This window comes from Megalobrama amblycephala, linkage group LG19 (assembly GCF_018812025.1).
Source record: "Megalobrama amblycephala isolate DHTTF-2021 linkage group LG19, ASM1881202v1, whole genome shotgun sequence".
NCBI lineage: Eukaryota > Metazoa > Chordata > Actinopteri > Cypriniformes > Xenocyprididae > Megalobrama > Megalobrama amblycephala.
In genome coordinates, this window is record NC_063062.1 from 40,755,607 (window position 1) to 40,774,305 (window position 18,699).

Here is an 18,699-nt window from a genome sequence, read left to right on the forward strand (position 1 = left end):
TGCTACAGAAAGGAGGACAGGGAATGAACACCAGTGGGCGGGGCTTATCTCAAGCGGGCGGGGTCTGGTCGAGTGGGCGTGGTCTCGCTGTGTGTCATGTCTGCTGTCTTTCTTTCTTCGGCTGCTGATTTCTGTCGTGCCACGTTGATCGAGCGATCTTCAGACTGCAGGTGAGATCAAACATGATGGACTGCGAACACAAACATGGACCAAACACAGTCCACTGCAGCTCATAATCGCTATGATCGTGTTTTTGCTTTCAGGCTTTATGAACTTTAGGTGTTATTGTGTCTTAGCAATGCTAACTGTGCTTGTGAAGTGTGTAAACATGAATATCTGCCATAAATCTAGTGTTTATGGACATTATTAAGCGTGTTTCTCCTGCTGTGCTTCTACAAACTGTTCATTAGTAAGTCAGAGAAGTATATGGAGATCAAGTTCCTGAAAAACAACACGACACGTGTCACTAAAGACCTCATTTATTAATATAACGTTAGTTATTGTCGTTATTATTAAACTATTGTACTTTAAACTGTACCGCTGTACAGTCTGACATAGTTCACTCATCTCTATATATGAGAAATGATGTGTGAAATGAGTCATATTTTAGCAGAAATGATACTAGATCTAATATATAATGGTGTTCATATTGCCTGCTGAACTAAAGGGATTGTTCGCCCGAAATAAACATTGTGTTTTGACTTTCTTTGTTCTGTGGGACACAAAAAAAGATATTTCGAAGAATGGTGACCATTGAATTTCGTCAAAAACTCAGAATATCTTCTTTTGTGATCTACAGAAGAGAGAAGGTCATGAGGGTGAATTTACATCTGAGAAATATAGAAAGTGAAAATGTAAAATCATTGAGTGACTCTTCAAATAGGGGAAGTTGGTAATAATAATATCATTACATTACATTTATAATTACATTAACAATAATAATAATATTAATATATGAGCTCACGCAGGACCTGAAGTGATGTTTTCTTGTGTGCATGTTTTTAATTTCTCATTTAAAATGAAGTAGTTTAATATTTTTGGGGGGCAAAAAGTGAAAAATGTTACGGTGATAAAACTGTCAACTGAGATCATGACGAGGAAAAAATAATGAAGTTCCTGGTTTTTGCCATAATCTATTAATACTAATTCTTAGGTAAAAAGTAAATAATAAAAAGTCTGCTTCACTTGTTATTAATATTTGAAAAACATTTGTTTGGCTCCAAATTAAAGTCATGTGGTGCAACTGTCATGGAGGAAAAATGATAAATTATATCATAGAATCAAGAGTGTGAAATAATAATCTTTTAAGACAGCAGATCATTAAAATGTAATAATATTTGTGAATTAATAATTCATGGAAAAATCTATCGTAAAAATAATTATGTGCGTGATTTAAGTTACTTTCTGGCTTTTGTCATTAATTCGAGCAGATAAGAGCGAGACGCTTGTGCTTTATTTTCTTTATCCTCACTCTTAATTGTCATTGATTAAAAATACAGCATTCATTAGTTTTGGTTAATGTTAGTTTCTGCATGGATTTAAACATTCGTAACATTTTATGTTGTATGAATTAACAAATGTATATTAATAAATCAGCATGAGCCGAGATTGAGATTTAGAATGTTCTAGTTTTAAAGGTTGCATTAAAATAATGTTTTGTTGTTTTAAATCCCTTTTCCTAAAATAACATTATTATTGTTGTTGTTGTTTAATCATATGGATCAGCTGGACTGACGTCACTCGTGTCTCTGCATCTCTCTCTGGTTCAGTGTGTTGATTCATGTTCTCTCTTCCTGAGCGTGTGTGTGTGTGTGTGTGTGTGTGTGTGTGTGTGTGTGCGCGCTGTGATTGGTCGGTTCCTCCTCCATCATCAGCATCAGTCTGTCAGTCGGCCGTGTCTCTCGGCTCGTGACGTCATCCAGTGTTTGCTGGGCTTTTGTCTTGACCTGATCCGTGGCTCTGGTCCGCAGCGCTCGGGATCGGCCGGACAGCCGGAGGTGGAGAGCCAGCCGTCGGCCGCGGCGTCGATGCAGCAGGAGCCTGCGTGAGGACGGCAGCGCAGCATCTGGCGCGGTTGGTTGCATTGTGCGTTGATGACCCCTGCTGTTTAGCCGCCCGCCCGCCCGTCCGCTCACCCCCACCCCTCCCGTCTCCCCTCTCTCTTTCTCCATCACAGCTCCTGGATCAGCCATGTTTGGCACCGAATCCTCATGTAAGTAGCCCATCCTCCACCGCAGCTGTCTTTATCCTGCATGCATTGTGTGCTGCACATTAGCTGCTCGTGGCTTGCTCTGCCTCGTCTGTGTGTGTGTGTGTGTGTGTGTGTGTGTGTGTGTGTGTGTGTGTGTGTGTGTGATTTGAAGGCCAGACTCTGTTCACCTTACATAAACAAAGTGATGCGCTCGAGTCGCACACCTGCGTGTTTGCTCTCTGCTGTGTGTGTGTGTGTGTGTGTGTGTGTGTCTGACCGAAGCGTTCTAGATTGCCTATGACAGTGTTGATGATATTTGTTGCTACGGAGCCGAAGCGTCAGATAAACACACGGATGCACAGCGTCGTGTTGCTCAGTCAGTGAGGGTTCGTGGGCCTGTGCTCTGAACGCTGTGTTTGTGTTGTTCATCACATCAGAAGTGTGTGTGTGTGTGTGTGTGTGTGTGTGTGTGTGAGGCTGATGCTGATCACTTCATCATTCCGAGAAGCTCTTATTTGAGTTCAGTGTTTTGGGATCATTGTTGGATCGATCCATTAGCAGAGCAGTTGCAGAGTCATGTGCTCTTTATCAGTAGTAAATTAGGATCATGTGATATCGGATGGATCTCTTTTCATGATCTTTCATGTTCACAGTCACTGTTTGTGAGCCGCTGATAGACTGAGAAACTTCTGACTCGAGCGTGTTTGAGCTGTCAATCATCATGAGGACGAACACGAGTGATTGAGCTTCATGAACGTGATCCAATAAGAGCACTTCTGGTTCAACATCACATTCACGTGCTTTCAGATGTATTTACCGTGAGGCTTTAGACCATATTGTTACAGGAGTGTGTCTGAGGCTTTTACATGGGGTCAGAAAGATCTTCTGCTCACTAATGCTGTGTTCATTTGATCAAAAATACAGTAAAAACAGTGAAATATTATTCCAGTGTAAATCAGCTGTTTTCTATGTGAATATATAGTAAAGTGTAATTTATTCCTGTGATCAAAGCTGAATTTTCAGCATCATTACTCCAGTCTTCAGTGTCACATGATCCTTCAGAAATCATTCTGATATGATGATTTGATGATCAAGAAACATTCATGATTATTATCAATGTTGAAAACAGTTATTTTTCACATATTTTAACACATATTTTTGTGGAAACTGTGATACTGTGAATAGAAAGTTCAAAAGAACAACATTTATTTGAAATAGAATCTTTTGTAACATTATAAATGTTTTTACTGACACTTTTGATCAATTTAATGCATCCTTGATGAATAAAAGTCTTAATTTTATTTAAGAAGTAAATCTTACTAACCCCAGACTTTTGAACGGTATTGAAAAGAGCATTACACACACACACACACACACACACATACACACACACACACACACACACACACATACACACACACACACACACACACACACACACACACACACACACACACACAGTTTCAAAACGGCTTCATGAGATTGTGATGTGAGTAGTTTGATTGGCCTCTGCAGCTCATTTCCCAGCATTCACTGGTGTGTGTGTTTGTGACATATCAGGACACACATGTGTATAATGACATAGGTATTACAAAAAGAGGTGACTTATGAGGACATTACTCCATGTCCCCACTTTTCAAAAGGCTTATAAATCATACAGAATGAGTTTTTTTGAGAAAGTAAAAATGTGTGTGTGTGTGTGTGTGTGTGTGTGTGTGTGTGTGTGTGTGTGTGTGTGTGTGTGTGTGTGTGTGTGTGAGTGAGTGAGTGAGTGAGTGAGTGAGTGAGTGAGTGAGTGAGTGAGTGAGTGAGTGAGTGAGTGAGTGAGTGAGTGAGTGAGTGAGTGAGTGAGTGAGTGAGTGAGTGAGTGAGTGAGTGAGTGAGTGAGTGAGTGAGTGAGTGAGTGAGTGAGTGAGTGAGTGAGTGAGTGAGTGAGTGAGTGAGTGAGTGAGTGAGTGAGTGAGTGAGTGAGTGAGTGAGTGAGTGAGTGAGTGAGTGAGTGAGTGAGTGAGTGAGTGAGTGAGTGAGTGAGTGAGTGAGTGAGTGAGTGAGTGAGTGAGTGAGTGAGTGAGTGAGTGAGTGAGTGAGTGAGTGAGTGAGTGAGTGAGTGAGTGAGTGAGTGAGTGAGTGAGTGAGTGAGTGAGTGAGTGAGTGAGTGAGTGAGTGAGTGAGTGAGTGAGTGAGTGAGTGAGTGAGTGAGTGAGTGAGTGAGTGAGTGAGTGAGTGAGTGAGTGAGTGAGTGAGTGAGTGAGTGAGTGAGTGAGTGAGTGAGTGAGTGAGTGAGTGAGTGAGTGAGTGAGTGAGTGAGTGAGTGAGTGAGTGAGTGAGTGAGTGAGTGAGTGAGTGAGTGAGTGAGTGAGTGAGTGAGTGAGTGAGTGAGTGAGTGAGTGAGTGAGTGAGTGAGTGAGTGAGTGAGTGAGTGAGTGAGTGAGTGAGTGAGTGAGTGAGTGAGTGAGTGAGTGAGTGAGTGAGTGAGTGAGTGAGTGAGTGAGTGAGTGAGTGAGTGAGTGAGTGAGTGAGTGAGTGAGTGAGTGAGTGAGTGAGTGAGTGAGTGAGTGAGTGAGTGAGTGAGTGAGTGAGTGAGTGAGTGAGTGAGTGAGTGAGTGAGTGAGTGAGTGAGTGAGTGAGTGAGTGAGTGAGTGAGTGAGTGAGTGAGTGAGTGAGTGAGTGAGTGAGTGAGTGAGTGAGTGAGTGAGTGAGTGAGTGAGTGAGTGAGTGAGTGAGTGAGTGAGTGAGTGAGTGAGTGAGTGAGTGAGTGAGTGAGTGAGTGAGTGAGTGAGTGAGTGAGTGAGTGAGTGAGTGAGTGAGTGAGTGAGTGAGTGAGTGAGTGAGTGAGTGAGTGAGTGAGTGAGTGAGTGAGTGAGTGAGTGAGTGAGTGAGTGAGTGAGTGAGTGAGTGAGTGAGTGAGTGAGTGAGTGAGTGAGTGAGTGAGTGAGTGAGTGAGTGAGTGAGTGAGTGAGTGAGTGAGTGAGTGAGTGAGTGAGTGAGTGAGTGAGTGAGTGAGTGAGTGAGTGAGTGAGTGAGTGAGTGAGTGAGTGAGTGAGTGAGTGAGTGAGTGAGTGAGTGAGTGAGTGAGTGAGTGAGTGAGTGAGTGAGTGAGTGAGTGAGTGAGTGAGTGAGTGAGTGAGTGAGTGAGTGAGTGAGTGAGTGAGTGAGTGAGTGAGTGAGTGAGTGAGTGAGTGAGTGAGTGAGTGAGTGAGTGAGTGAGTGAGTGAGTGAGTGAGTGAGTGAGTGAGTGAGTGAGTGAGTGAGTGAGTGAGTGAGTGAGTGAGTGAGTGAGTGAGTGAGTGAGTGAGTGAGTGAGTGAGTGAGTGAGTGAGTGAGTGAGTGAGTGAGTGAGTGAGTGAGTGAGTGAGTGAGTGAGTGAGTGAGTGAGTGAGTGAGTGAGTGAGTGAGTGAGTGAGTGAGTGAGTGAGTGAGTGAGTGAGTGAGTGAGTGAGTGAGTGAGTGAGTGAGTGAGTGAGTGAGTGAGTGAGTGAGTGAGTGAGTGAGTGAGTGAGTGAGTGAGTGAGTGAGTGAGTGAGTGAGTGAGTGAGTGAGTGAGTGAGTGAGTGAGTGAGTGAGTGAGTGAGTGAGTGAGTGAGTGAGTGAGTGAGTGAGTGAGTGAGTGAGTGAGTGAGTGAGTGAGTGAGTGAGTGAGTGAGTGAGTGAGTGAGTGAGTGAGTGAGTGAGTGAGTGAGTGAGTGAGTGAGTGAGTGAGTGAGTGAGTGAGTGAGTGAGTGAGTGAGTGAGTGAGTGAGTGAGTGAGTGAGTGAGTGAGTGAGTGAGTGAGTGAGTGAGTGAGTGAGTGAGTGAGTGAGTGAGTGAGTGAGTGAGTGAGTGAGTGAGTGAGTGAGTGAGTGAGTGAGTGAGTGAGTGAGTGAGTGAGTGAGTGAGTGAGTGAGTGAGTGAGTGAGTGAGTGAGTGAGTGAGTGAGTGAGTGAGTGAGTGAGTGAGTGAGTGAGTGAGTGAGTGAGTGAGTGAGTGAGTGAGTGAGTGAGTGAGTGAGTGAGTGAGTGAGTGAGTGAGTGAGTGAGTGAGTGAGTGAGTGAGTGAGTGAGTGAGTGAGTGAGTGAGTGAGTGAGTGAGTGAGTGAGTGAGTGAGTGAGTGAGTGAGTGAGTGAGTGAGTGAGTGAGTGAGTGAGTGAGTGAGTGAGTGAGTGAGTGAGTGAGTGAGTGAGTGAGTGAGTGAGTGAGTGAGTGAGTGAGTGAGTGAGTGAGTGAGTGAGTGAGTGAGTGAGTGAGTGAGTGAGTGAGTGAGTGAGTGAGTGAGTGAGTGAGTGAGTGAGTGAGTGAGTGAGTGAGTGAGTGAGTGAGTGAGTGAGTGAGTGAGTGAGTGAGTGAGTGAGTGAGTGAGTGAGTGAGTGAGTGAGTGAGTGAGTGAGTGAGTGAGTGAGTGAGTGAGTGAGTGAGTGAGTGAGTGAGTGAGTGAGTGAGTGAGTGAGTGAGTGAGTGAGTGAGTGAGTGAGTGAGTGAGTGAGTGAGTGAGTGAGTGAGTGAGTGAGTGAGTGAGTGAGTGAGTGAGTGAGTGAGTGAGTGAGTGAGTGAGTGAGTGAGTGAGTGAGTGAGTGAGTGAGTGAGTGAGTGAGTGAGTGAGTGAGTGAGTGAGTGAGTGAGTGAGTGAGTGAGTGAGTGAGTGAGTGAGTGAGTGAGTGAGTGAGTGAGTGTGTGTGTGTGTGTGTGTGTGTGTGTGTGTGTGTGTGTGTGTGTGTGTGTGTGTGTGTGTGTGTGTGTGTGTGTGTGTGTGTGTGTGTGTGTGTGTGTGTGTGTGTGTGTGTGTGTGTGTGGCCTGTAGTTTCAGTGTGTGATGAATGGATCTTGTGTGTTGGAGAGTCTCTCCAGCTGAATGAATGGGCGCAGCTGCTGTCGGACGGCCGCCGTGTGTTTGGCTGTTAATGGAGTGTGTCGCTCCTCTCAGGCCGAACGCCCGTCACGTCTCGAGTCAGCGTTCACCAGTTAACAAGGAAGTTCACCCAAAAATAAAGGTTCCATCATCATGCCTTTCCAAACCCACATGACTTGCATGACTTTTGTGTACAGTGAGAGTCAGTGGTGTTCATTGATTCAGCTGTATGGACAGAAAAACAGGAAGTGATGTCATGTGTGGTTCATGAGGTGTGAATGAGCTCAGCACGAGTGTGAGATGATGGACCAGTATCAGATGAATGTGCAGGTCGTGTTCAGAGAAACATCATGAGCGTTTTACTCTCGGAGAGCGACCGGGGCGGTAAATGAGTAAATATACACGTAAAACGGGTACGACGCGTCATGTGCTGTCAGCGCTTCATACGTGAATGAATAAGATAGGTCAGCATGAGGATTGTTTCTCGTTTGTTCTCGTGTCTGTTGGGTCGTTTCTCTGTGTGTGTGACGTGTGGGATCAGTGAGACGCTCTGATTGGTCTCTGTTGTGTCTGCAGTGAGCATGTTCCTCAACACTTTGACCCCCAAGTTCTACGTGGCGTTGACGGGCACCTCATCCCTCATTTCAGGACTCATACTGGTGAGTTACGCTGTACATGATACAAATGACATGAAACCCACCCTGAAATCCTCGGTAATTCCCAAGATTTGATCAAGTTTAGGACATTCAAGATGCATTTCTGCTGAAGGACGAAGGTCCATCTTTATGTATGTTCTGCAAGATCCCCTTTCTATTAAACAAATCATATTTTATTGTCCTGCTTTTAATGCAAGTAGATGATGTTTTTATTTAGTAAACTCTCCTAAGGATGTGTTTAAAAAGATCTTACCAGAAATGTTTTTTAGCATATGAAAATATAAAACATCTTATATAATTTTAAACTGCTGTATTTTTCTATTTTTTTCTCTATTTTATTTATTGTATTTATCATTTTATTGTATTAATTCCTCAGTTGAATAACCACACTGATTCTGTCAAACAGCTTCAGTAAAGCAGCTCTGTGGGTTTTACTAAGTTATATTTATCCAGTTGTAATGATTTAATGATTTATTGAGCAGTTGAACATGTTCTTGATGTGTGTGTGTGTCTATAATATAATGTTTGCGTGTTGTAGATCTTCGAGTGGTGGTATTTCCGGAAGTATGGGACGTCGTTCATCGAGCAGGTGTCTGTCAGTCATCTGCGTCCTCTGTTAGGTGGAGTTGATAACAGTTCTCCCAGCAACACCAGCGCCAGCAACGGAGACGCCGACTCCAGCCGGCAGAGTGTGTCAGGTCAGACCTCCGCTCACACCGTACGGCACCAACCGAAGCCTAGTGAAGTCATTAGCACACAGTTACTAGGCAGTTTGAGCTTGTGTTGATTTAATAATGTTTTCGTGTGTGTGTGTGTGTAGAATGTAAGGTGTGGAGAAATCCCCTCAATCTGTTCAGAGGAGCTGAATATAACCGGTGAGTGACCGTCAAACATTCTCTGTGTTGAAGTGCTTCATCTGATGCCAAAACAAGCCAAACTATCATTAACTGTCTAGTAAGTCAGGCAAAAACTGGCCAAAAACTTTGATTATATATCAATTTGACAACTATATAAATAACATATATATAGATTATTATTTTTATTATTATTATTAAATAAAAAATATTAAACAAAATTAGACATATTACTATTGTAATATTTCACTGTAAAATCTAAAATTGAGTATTCAAGAAAAATAATAATAATAATCGTTTCATTTTACCGTAAATAATAATGGCCGTCTTAATTTCCTCATTTTCAAACATTAAAGCTTTTATTTTGTCAGAAACCTGCTTGAAGCTCTTAAAGGGATAGTTCACTCATTCTGTCACATTCATGTCGTTCCAAACCCATGTGACTTTTGTTCATCTTTGGAACACAAATGAAGATATTTTTAATGAAATCTGAGAGATTTCTGTCTATTCATCCAAAACACTGACGCTTCAAAACGTTCATAAAGAGAAAAAATGGCAAACAGAAGCTCAAGCATGAGAACCAATGAGGTTCATTCTCACGAGTCACATGGCACGTTTGAGCTTCTGTTTATGTTCCCTGATCAATGTTTATATGTGAATAGAAGCCTAATATAAACCTGTTCATATAAAGCGATCGTGTCTCATGGGTTTGATGACAGAATGTTTGTTTTTCCGGTGAATGATCCTTTAGAGGTGACCTATTATGCCCCATTTAACAAGATGTAAAATAAGTCTCTGGTGTCCCCAGAGTGTGTATGTGAAGTTTTAGCACAAAATACACAGATACTTGATTATAGCATGTTAAAATTGCCAATTTTTGGGGTTAAGCAAAAAAGTGCCATTTCAGTGAGTGCCCTTTAAATGCAAATGAGCTGCTGCTCTCGGCCTGAGAGGGCGGAGCTTCAAGAGCTGTTTCTCCGGTGTCAGGATTCAGTCAGGACGCGCTATAATGTCAGAAACTGTGAATATACGCTGCATGGAGATACAACAGGTATAGTTTAGTTCAATTACAGCTATAAGTTATATTGTCGTCTTCCACTATATTAGTACAAGCCTGTTACCAGACCCCGTTCGACTTTACCAATGAGTTTTATAACGTTTATTGTACTTCACACAAAAGATGAAGCGTCCGTTTTCACTCTAGGAAATCACTGTAAGACGTTAATAAAACACAGTGCAAGTGTGCATTAAAATATTATCCATAAACTCTCTCTCTCTCTTGCATTATCATCAAGATACACAGTGAAGTACACAGAAAGACTCGTTACAACTAACAGTAAACGAATATATACAGACCTTATGCCTTTCAGGTGGTGCTTAATAAACTTTATATCCGTAAATCAACTCCGATGAACTGTAATAAAGTGCTCTCACCTTCATTACTGCCGTATCCAGTATCGCTCTGGAGACTGTAAGCTGGATCACCAACAGGTTTTACTGATCTATTCTTGAGTAACAACTTTTTAGCACAGTCTCTGTTTTGTATTGTCTCTTTGTATTGACATTCATTCACTAAGCAGTCCGGTGTGAAATGATTCGCGCAGACATAAACGAATTTCGGCAGAACTGAGGGAGCATTTTCTTCGAAAACAAAATGAATCCGCCTCGTCTTCAGCGGCTCAGATTTCGGGAGTAAATGGAGAGAGCTCTGTGGATTAATCCATCCAGCTACAGAACACCTAAAACGCTTGAGACGTTCATCAGTGCAGCAATGGCGGACTGTGTACAACTCGCTGTGAACTCGCTCAGGGCGGTTCTATGTTAAACGGCAGTGTCTGTCAACACTCGTGGGCGGGGCCTGTGTCTAAAGTGATGTCACACTGCCAGGGCTTGTTCTGAGACACTGCTTATGATTTATGAGGATAAAAAAAGGAGTGGCTGGATTTTTATCATTATAGGGCGGTTGTGTACACACACTGCCAACACACATTTATATCCAAACACCATGCAAAAGTGAATTTTGCATAATAGGTGCTCTTCTGTTGAACAGCTGGTTTATAAGCGCTACTCATTACACCTTTGGTAAGATAGTTTTCAAATGCATGTTATAAGTGATTAAACTGAGATGCAGAGATGAACCGAGCCGCTCTGAGACGCTGATGTGAATGTGTTACGCAGATACACGTGGGTGACGGGTCGAGAGCCGCTCACATACTATGACATGAATCTGTCAGCACAGGATCATCAGACGTTCTTCACGTGTGATTCTGATCACCTGCGGCCTGCAGACGCCAGTAAGAGCGCATCATTTCCTGCACTGATTCAACACTGTCAGTATCTGGAAGACCTTTGCATAAGTGTGTGTGTGTGTGTGTGTGTGTGTGTGTGTGTTGACAGTCATGCAGAAGGCCTGGAGAGAGAGGAATCCTCAGGCTCGGATCACAGCCGCTCATGAAGCTCTGGATCTGGAGGAGTGAGTGTTTCTCTGCTGTACTCACACTCCTGAACACTAGCTGAGATAGATTTACCCGTATTACTCCTTCAGATATCTTCTGTAGCTTGAGACATGCGTGCTGTAACATATTCCCAGCACATTTAATCTGTGCTCCTAACCAGACGCGACACGAGCAGATTCCAGCGACAGGCGGTTTGTCTGTCCACACCAGACGCGACACATCAATCACAAATCACAGCCAATCAGAAGAGCGTGTGGGCGGAGTCTCTGCAAACGCACTGCAGTCACAACCAAATGGATAAATACACAATCAAATTCATAAATATTTTAACATTATTAAAAGTACATACTGCCTGAATCAAACGATCATTGTCATAGAATACACAGGTTTGTTCACAGTTTGAATATTTCCTTTTATTTATTTTCAAGATCTGAGGTGAATTATTCATCGTCTCTTTCCTCTTTCAGTACGGCTGTAAAGGTCACTAGACGCTTTTAACATTAAATGAAGCATATGATCAGTACCAGAGGTCATTGTTGTTCAGCCACGATCAACGTCGCAGAAATAGAAACAGTTTCTAAAACAGAATCACAAAACTCTGATTAACATGGAAAAGATGCTTTTTGTCGCACGTCACGTCTGGTTAGGACACGGTGTAATACAAACAATCTCCGTTTAGAGCGTTCTCTGTTGTCCCTCATAAAGGAAGTTGTTTAGATGTTTAGATACAGTGGCGAATCCATTGTGGCAGACAGAATGAAGGGCAGATGAAAGATTTAATCAGTGAATTCCTGATCAACAAACCCTGATCTGAACTCTTCTGTGTCGTGATGGAGGGACTGGGTTTGTGTTTAATGGTCAGGAGTGTGTTTGTTGTAGTTGTGCGACAGCTTATATTCTTCTGGCTGAGGAAGAGGCCACGACTATAGTGGAGGCGGAGAAGCTCTTCAAACAGGCGCTGAAGGTCGGGGAGAGCTGCTACCGGCGCAGTCAGCAGCTGCAGCACCACGGCTCACAGTATGAAGCACAGCACAGTGAGTGCATTACCCTTCTGCTCAATACTTCAGTTTACTGTTGCAGAAACCTGTTTTGGCATGAATTGACTCCATATTAATTCACGTTCTTAAGTGACGTGTGGCGTAACGTGTCAGTAAACATCTGTTCTAGGAGAAGTAGATGAATGAAATCCCTCTGTAAGTTGTGTAAACGTGTGTGTGTGTGTGTGTGTGTGTGTGTGTGTGTGTGTGTGTGTGTGTGTGTGTGTAGGAAGGGACACAAACGTATTAGTTTACATCAAGAGAAGACTCGCCATGTGCTCCAGAAAGCTCGGCCGCACGCGAGAAGCCGTCAAGATGATGCGAGACGTGAGTGACCTTTGACTCTTGACACACACTCTCTGATCCACACAGGTGACATGAACCGTCATTTTCAATAATCAGCAAACTGAAAAAGATATTCAGTGAGTGATCTCAATATATATACAGAACTGTGCAAAAGTCTTGGGCACGTCAGTATTTTCACCCCCCAAAAAAGGTTTTAAGCCAGTTATTTATATCTTTTGCTGTAGTGTGTCAATAGGAAATATTGTTAAATCCAGTTCTCCTGGATTTAGTTTGTCTCAGTTTCTTCATGTAATCACAGACGGATTTGATGATGGTGAGATCAGATCTCCGTGTGGAGCACCGGCTGTTGTCAGACTCCTTGTGTATTCAAAAATCTCACTGGATTATTACAATTAATGGCAAAATGAATGTTTGGAAATGTGAACAGATATTTCCTTTTGACACACTACAGCTTAAAAGATATAAATAACTGGCTTAAAACCTTTTTTGGGGGGGTGAAAATACTGACGTGTCTAAGACTTTTGCACAGTACTGTATATTTCTAGATTTAAGCACAAACACATGCTGTTGTTGTGTAGATCAGCATCGCTCTCGACCAATCAGATTAAAGATGGGCGGTTGAATTACTGAAAATAATGCACAGTTGAGGTGCAGCAATGATTGCCCGCTGTCAATTAAACCACACACACACACACACACACACACACACACATATATACAGTATATATTAGTCAGCAGTGCTTGAGAACGTGAGCTGTTCCTGTGTTTCCTGCAGTTAATGAAGGAGTTTCCTCTGCTCAGCATGTTCAATATTCATGAGAACCTGCTGGAGTCTCTTCTGGAGCTGCAGAACTACGCAGACGTGCAGGCCGTGCTCGCCAAATACGACGGTACGAACACACACACACACACCGTTACACAAGTCTTTCTCTTGCAGATGATATAACAGTGCCAACTGCTTGGGAATATTGGGAGGAAACGTGAAGCCCTGAGAGGAGAGACGCTGCTATCTTTGAGGGGAAATAGAGTTAAACTTCTGAAATTTCCATTGTTTTCCATGTTCAATTTTGATGCACATTCAAAGTTCGACTCACATTAAATTGTAATTTTATGCTTTTATGTGAACTGTCGGTGGTCGGCCCTTTTCCACCCTGTTTGAGCTGAAGAAGCGTCTCTGAGGCCACGATATTCACACATCATCAGGCTGTTTTGCTGTATATTTTGAGTCTCTTATGGATAATGATGTGCTTCTCAATCATCACATCATTGTTCTCTTCCACAGACATCAGTTTGCCAAAGTCTGCCACCATCTGCTACACAGCGGCGCTTCTGAAGGCCAGAGCCGTGTCCGATAAGTGAGTTCTGCACTGTTATTTATTCATACCTGGCTTGAAAACGTTTTTAATTGCAAAAAAAAACAGGCATGCTACATAATATAAGGTTTTATGGCCTCATGAATGCAGCAGATGCATTAATGTGAAATTCAGGTGGCGTCACAGGTCAGAAGTCAGAACTGTTTTGTTTTTCTGTCATGTTTCTGACGGGTTTGTGCAGGTTTTCACCAGAGGCGGCGTCACGGCGAGGTCTGAGCACAGCAGAAATGAACGCAGTCGAAGCCATACACAGAGCAGTGGAGTTCAACCCGCACGTACCGAAAGTGAGCCGCGCACCGTCACTGTCACTCAGCAGGTCTGTCGTGTGTGTGTGTGTGTGTGTGTGACTCTGACCGTGTCTCTCTGCAGTACCTCTTAGAGATGAAGAGTCTGATCCTGCCACCGGAGCACATCCTGAAGCGCGGCGACAGCGAAGCCATCGCATACACCTTCTTCCACCTGCAGCACTGGAAGCGAGTGGAGGGCGCGCTCAACCTGCTGCACTGCACCTGGGAGGGAAGTGAGTCACGCCACGAGCACACGTCAAGTGAAGTCACCTTTATTTATACAGCGCTTTTACAGAGCAGATTTCTTCAAAGCAGCTTTACAACCATAGTTTTGGTCAGGCTGTACAGCAGCTCTAGCTTAAGTTCAGAATTGATTCATTTCCTTTCTAAAGATCATTAGTTATTACCGTATTGTTCCGAATATAAGAAAATGTTTTTTTCTTAGAAATACATCTGAAAAAACAGGTTTGACTTATATTCAGGGTCTAGACATTTACATGTCAATACCACACCCGCAACAGTAGGTGGCTCCAAATACGCTTAAAACGAGCGGGTCAGAGTGTAACGTTAAAAGATCACGAGCGCAAAAACACCTTCTTAAAAACACTAACAGTCAGAGAAATGCGTACCGTCTAAGAGTGATTCATGTTTGCGTGCCTCGCCGACGGGAAAAAACTTCCCCCGTACGTGACTTTAAAATGTAACACGGTTCCCAGATTTCACTTCTACAGTTAAAGGTGCCCTAGAATTAAAAATTGAATTTACCTCGGCATAGTTAAATAACAAGAGTTCAGTACATGGAAATGACATACAGTGAGTCTTCTTATATAAATCTCATTTGTTTAAAAGACCTCTGAAGAACAGGCGAATCTCAACATGACACTGACTGTTACGTAACAGTCGGGATCATTAATATGTACGCCCCCAATATTTGCATATGCCAGCCCATGTTCAAGGCATTACACAAGGGCAGCCAGTATTAACGTCTGGATCTGTGCACAGCTGAATCATCAGACTAGGTAAGCAAGCAAGAACAATAGCGAAAAATGGCAGATGGAGCAATAATAACTGACATGATCCATGATATCATGATATTTTTAGTGATATTTGTAAATTGTCTTTCTAAATGTTTCGTTAGCATGTTGCTAATGTACTGTTAAATGTGGTTAAAGTTACCATCGTTTATTACTGTATTCACGGAGACAAGAGCCGTCGCTATTTTCATTTTTAAACACTTGCAGTCTGTATAATTCATAAACACAACTTCATTCTTTATAAATCTCTCCAACAGTGTGTAATGTTAGCTTTAGCCACGGAGCACTATCAAACTCATTCAGAATCAAATGTAAACATCCAAATAAATACTATACTTATGCGATTAGACATGCTGCACGACGAACGCTTTGTAAAGATCCATTTGAGGGTTATATTAGCTGTGTGAACTTTGTTTATGAACTGTTTAAGGCAAGCGCGAGCTCCGGGGGCGGGAGCACGAGAATTTAAAGGGGCGGCGCGCTGAATCTGCGCATAGTTAATGATGCTCCAAAATAGGCAATTAAAAAAATGAATAAAAAAAAATCTATGGCATATTTTGAGCTGACGCATTGAGGGGACACCTTAGACTTATATTACATCTTTTAAAAAGACGTTCTACGGCACCTTTAATGAAATGTTGGTAGTCTACATGATTTTCACTATGAGACGTATATCCTAATTGTTACAGGCCTATAATTCAGATGAGCTACAGGTTATTTTTATGGGATGTCAAAAAGTGTTTATTTTTAAATGTGATCGTTGGTAAATTTTGACAGTGTTTACCATACTTTCAATACAAAAATAAAGTGTGAAAAATATGCAATTATTTTCAAATAAAAGCATTTTCTTTATAAAATACAAGATTTGGTACATCTTTAAAAAGGGGGTCGTCTTATAATCAGAGTCATCTTGTATTCGGAACGATACGGTAGTTTAGTTGAGTGTCAGCTGATCAGGTCAGAGGTGACGGTGGCGGGAACACAAACTCCATCAGGTGACAGAATGGAGGAAACCCTTGTTTGAAACTCAGTAAAGCCTGATTAATGTGTGCTGATGTGTGTCACTGTCACATGACCAGGTCCACTCTAAAACGCACACGTTTGTGCCGGTGTGGTTACTGCGAGCTGCCTTTGTTACGACCAAAGCATTTGCATCTCAGAATGGTTTCATATATAGCTCTTGTGAGCAAGACGTGAACGTGACATTAGAGTCATGAAAGACAGAATCATTCCTGTTTTATTTTTATTTTTCCAATATAAAACTCGTGTTGAAGTGTTCAAATGAAGATGTTCAGAATAACTGTATTGATCTGTTAGAAACGCATTATATTTGTGACTGTGAGAGTCTGAGTAGTTTCTGATGGACTGATGCTTCAGCTTTCAGAATGATCCCGTATCCTCTGGAGAAAGGACACCTGTTTTATCCATATCCGGTCTGCACAGAGACGGCCGACAGAGAGCTGCTACCCAGTAAGAGATTTTCCTGCCTGTCGATTCAGCCGACGGATGTTGTTCTGTTCTGACAGCGGTTCACTTTAACCCAGTTCTGGTGTGATCACCGACACACACTCGTTCCGTCAGATACTTTCTGATTCACTCTTAGTCCTGTGTCACATGTGCTTTTTAGTTTTTGTCATATTTAGACAAACTATCCTGTTTTTTTTTTAGTCAATGAAAACTTAAGTCATATTTAGTCATGCTGCAAAATGATTAAACTGATACTCAGAATTATTTTACTCAAAAATGATCATGATTACTGTGAATGATTGTCATTTGATGAATTTCTTTTTACATTTCATCACTTTCACCCATCATCACAAATCAAGAGAACGTCGACTCGTACGCATGCTTTAACTCATCTAGTTGTTGCATCTGTGTAGTTAAAGTCATGTGATTATTGACTGATGTTGCAGAAGCAGTTAACCGTGTGTGTGTGTGTGTGTGTGTGTGTGTGTGTGTGTGTGTGTGTGTGTGTGTGTGTGTGTGTGTAAGCAGTGTTCCACGAGGTGTCAGTGTATCCCAAGAAAGAGCTGCCGTTCTTCATCCTGTTCACGGCGGGTCTCTGCTCCTTCACAGCGATGCTGGCGCTGCTCACGCATCAGTTCCCAGAGCTCATGGGAGTGTTCGCTAAAGCCGTGAGTGTCACACACAAACACACCGCCATTAACAGGGTCTAAAGAGAGAGTTCACCCAAAAATCATTCACTCTCCCTCATGTCCTTCATAAGAGTTTTGTTCATCTTCAAAACACAAATGGAGATATTTTGACAACACTTTGTGTAATTCATCATAAAGGTATTCATGATGTACATTGTAATGCATTAGATGTTTTGATAAATAATTATAACCAAAGTTGACATGCATTATAATATTTGCAGATTCCAGTCTGTACTGTAGCTTAAGCATTCGACAGCGGAAGAAGATTCAGTGTACCGCCAAACTGTGGGCATCTGCGGATGTCATTCTGAATAATCGGATATCGTTTTGTTTTGTGAATGTTTTCATGATATTACTGAATGTGGTTTAATTTCGGGAGCAGTTTGACGGAGATTTTCTTCTGATCCCTGACTTGTTTCTGTCCGCTCCTCTCTCTCAGTTCCTGAGCACCCTGTTCGCCCCGCTGAACTTCATCATGGAGAAGGTGGAGAGCATCCTTCCCTCGAGTCTGTGGCACCAGCTCACACGGATCTGATCCACGGACATATATCAGTTCATATTGACTGAGGTGCCAATTCTTCAGAAGTGCCCGATAGCCAGAACACAAGAGAAACTCAAACAACATCAAAGGCAAAAGGAATTAATTTCCCCCTTAATCTCATGTAAAACTTTTCTGTCTAAAACTTTTAAAGGCCATCCGTATATAAAAGAAAAAAATAAAACAATTTCTGTACTGCTGCAAAACAGACGTCTCCGTTTTTGAAGTCCATAAGAGAAAATTCTCCTCCGCTGCGACTTTCTGTTCTCAGGTTTGTCTGAAAAGAGCAGAATTTGATTGATTGATTGATTGATTGATTGATTGATTGATTGGCAGGCGTGGGCTTCTTTTGCACATAAACACAAAAGCCACATTTGTAGAGACAAACATGTTTATTTGTGGATGTTTTTCTGTACATTTGTGCATCATGTGACACATTTGTGGATTTTGACACCAGTAGTGATGGTGTCATGTTTACTCTCTGACTGTTCTAGCCAATCAGAACAGTTTATTGAATAACACCCACAATGCAGTTCAGTGCTGACGTTTGTTCTACATTCAAAGCAGCACCAGATGAAGCAGATTTCTGACTTTGACCTGAAAGTTCATGATTGTTTGTGTTATTTTATATTGTATTATTCTTAGACCAGCCAGGATCTAGAGGAAGAATCGTGTAGTCGATCATCTGACAATGGGTGAAGGATGTTAAACATGCCATAAACGATGCCTGTGATCGCTTTTACAGAATATATATTTGTTGTGAAGTGGTGAAATCAAACATTTTGAATCTGTGGCCTGCGAGATGTTTTAAACGGTTTGGCTTTCTGTTGAGCGAGTGAAATGTGTAGTGTGAATTTTGGAATATGGCATAAAAAACACTGAATGGAAACACATAAATTCTAAAAAATGTGCATGCATAACTCAGTTGAAGTGGATAATTTTCTATTTAAATCCCTCAAAACCTCATGTGACTCAAGGCTGTGATTGAA

The 18,699-nt window shown here is 42.2% G+C and overlaps 1 protein-coding gene across 9 annotated transcripts; it reads left to right on the forward strand.

Annotated features, from left to right (window-relative positions):
• Positions 1-22: 22 nt before the first annotated feature.
• Positions 23-17,916, forward strand: LOC125254009 (suppressor of tumorigenicity 7 protein homolog). Of its 9 annotated transcripts, XM_048168353.1 has the most exons (17): positions 23-170; positions 1,971-2,073; positions 2,177-2,212; positions 7,590-7,672; positions 8,208-8,367; positions 8,490-8,544; positions 10,702-10,817; positions 10,921-10,996; positions 11,859-12,013; positions 12,246-12,343; positions 13,098-13,212; positions 13,605-13,677; positions 13,877-13,979; positions 14,065-14,242; positions 16,394-16,486; positions 17,009-17,151; positions 17,612-17,916. In XM_048168353.1, the coding sequence occupies exons 3-17, from the start codon at positions 2,191-2,193 to the stop codon at positions 17,705-17,707; spliced, it is 1,566 nt and encodes a 521-aa protein (XP_048024310.1). In that variant the 5' UTR covers positions 23-170; positions 1,971-2,073; positions 2,177-2,190; the 3' UTR covers positions 17,708-17,916. The 9 variants fall into 9 exon arrangements, with proteins under 9 accessions (XP_048024310.1, XP_048024308.1, XP_048024311.1 ...); XM_048168351.1 differs by having other exon boundaries at positions 1,971-2,212; XM_048168354.1 differs by having other exon boundaries at positions 1,971-2,212; positions 17,012-17,151.
• Positions 17,917-18,699: the final 783 nt, after the last annotated feature.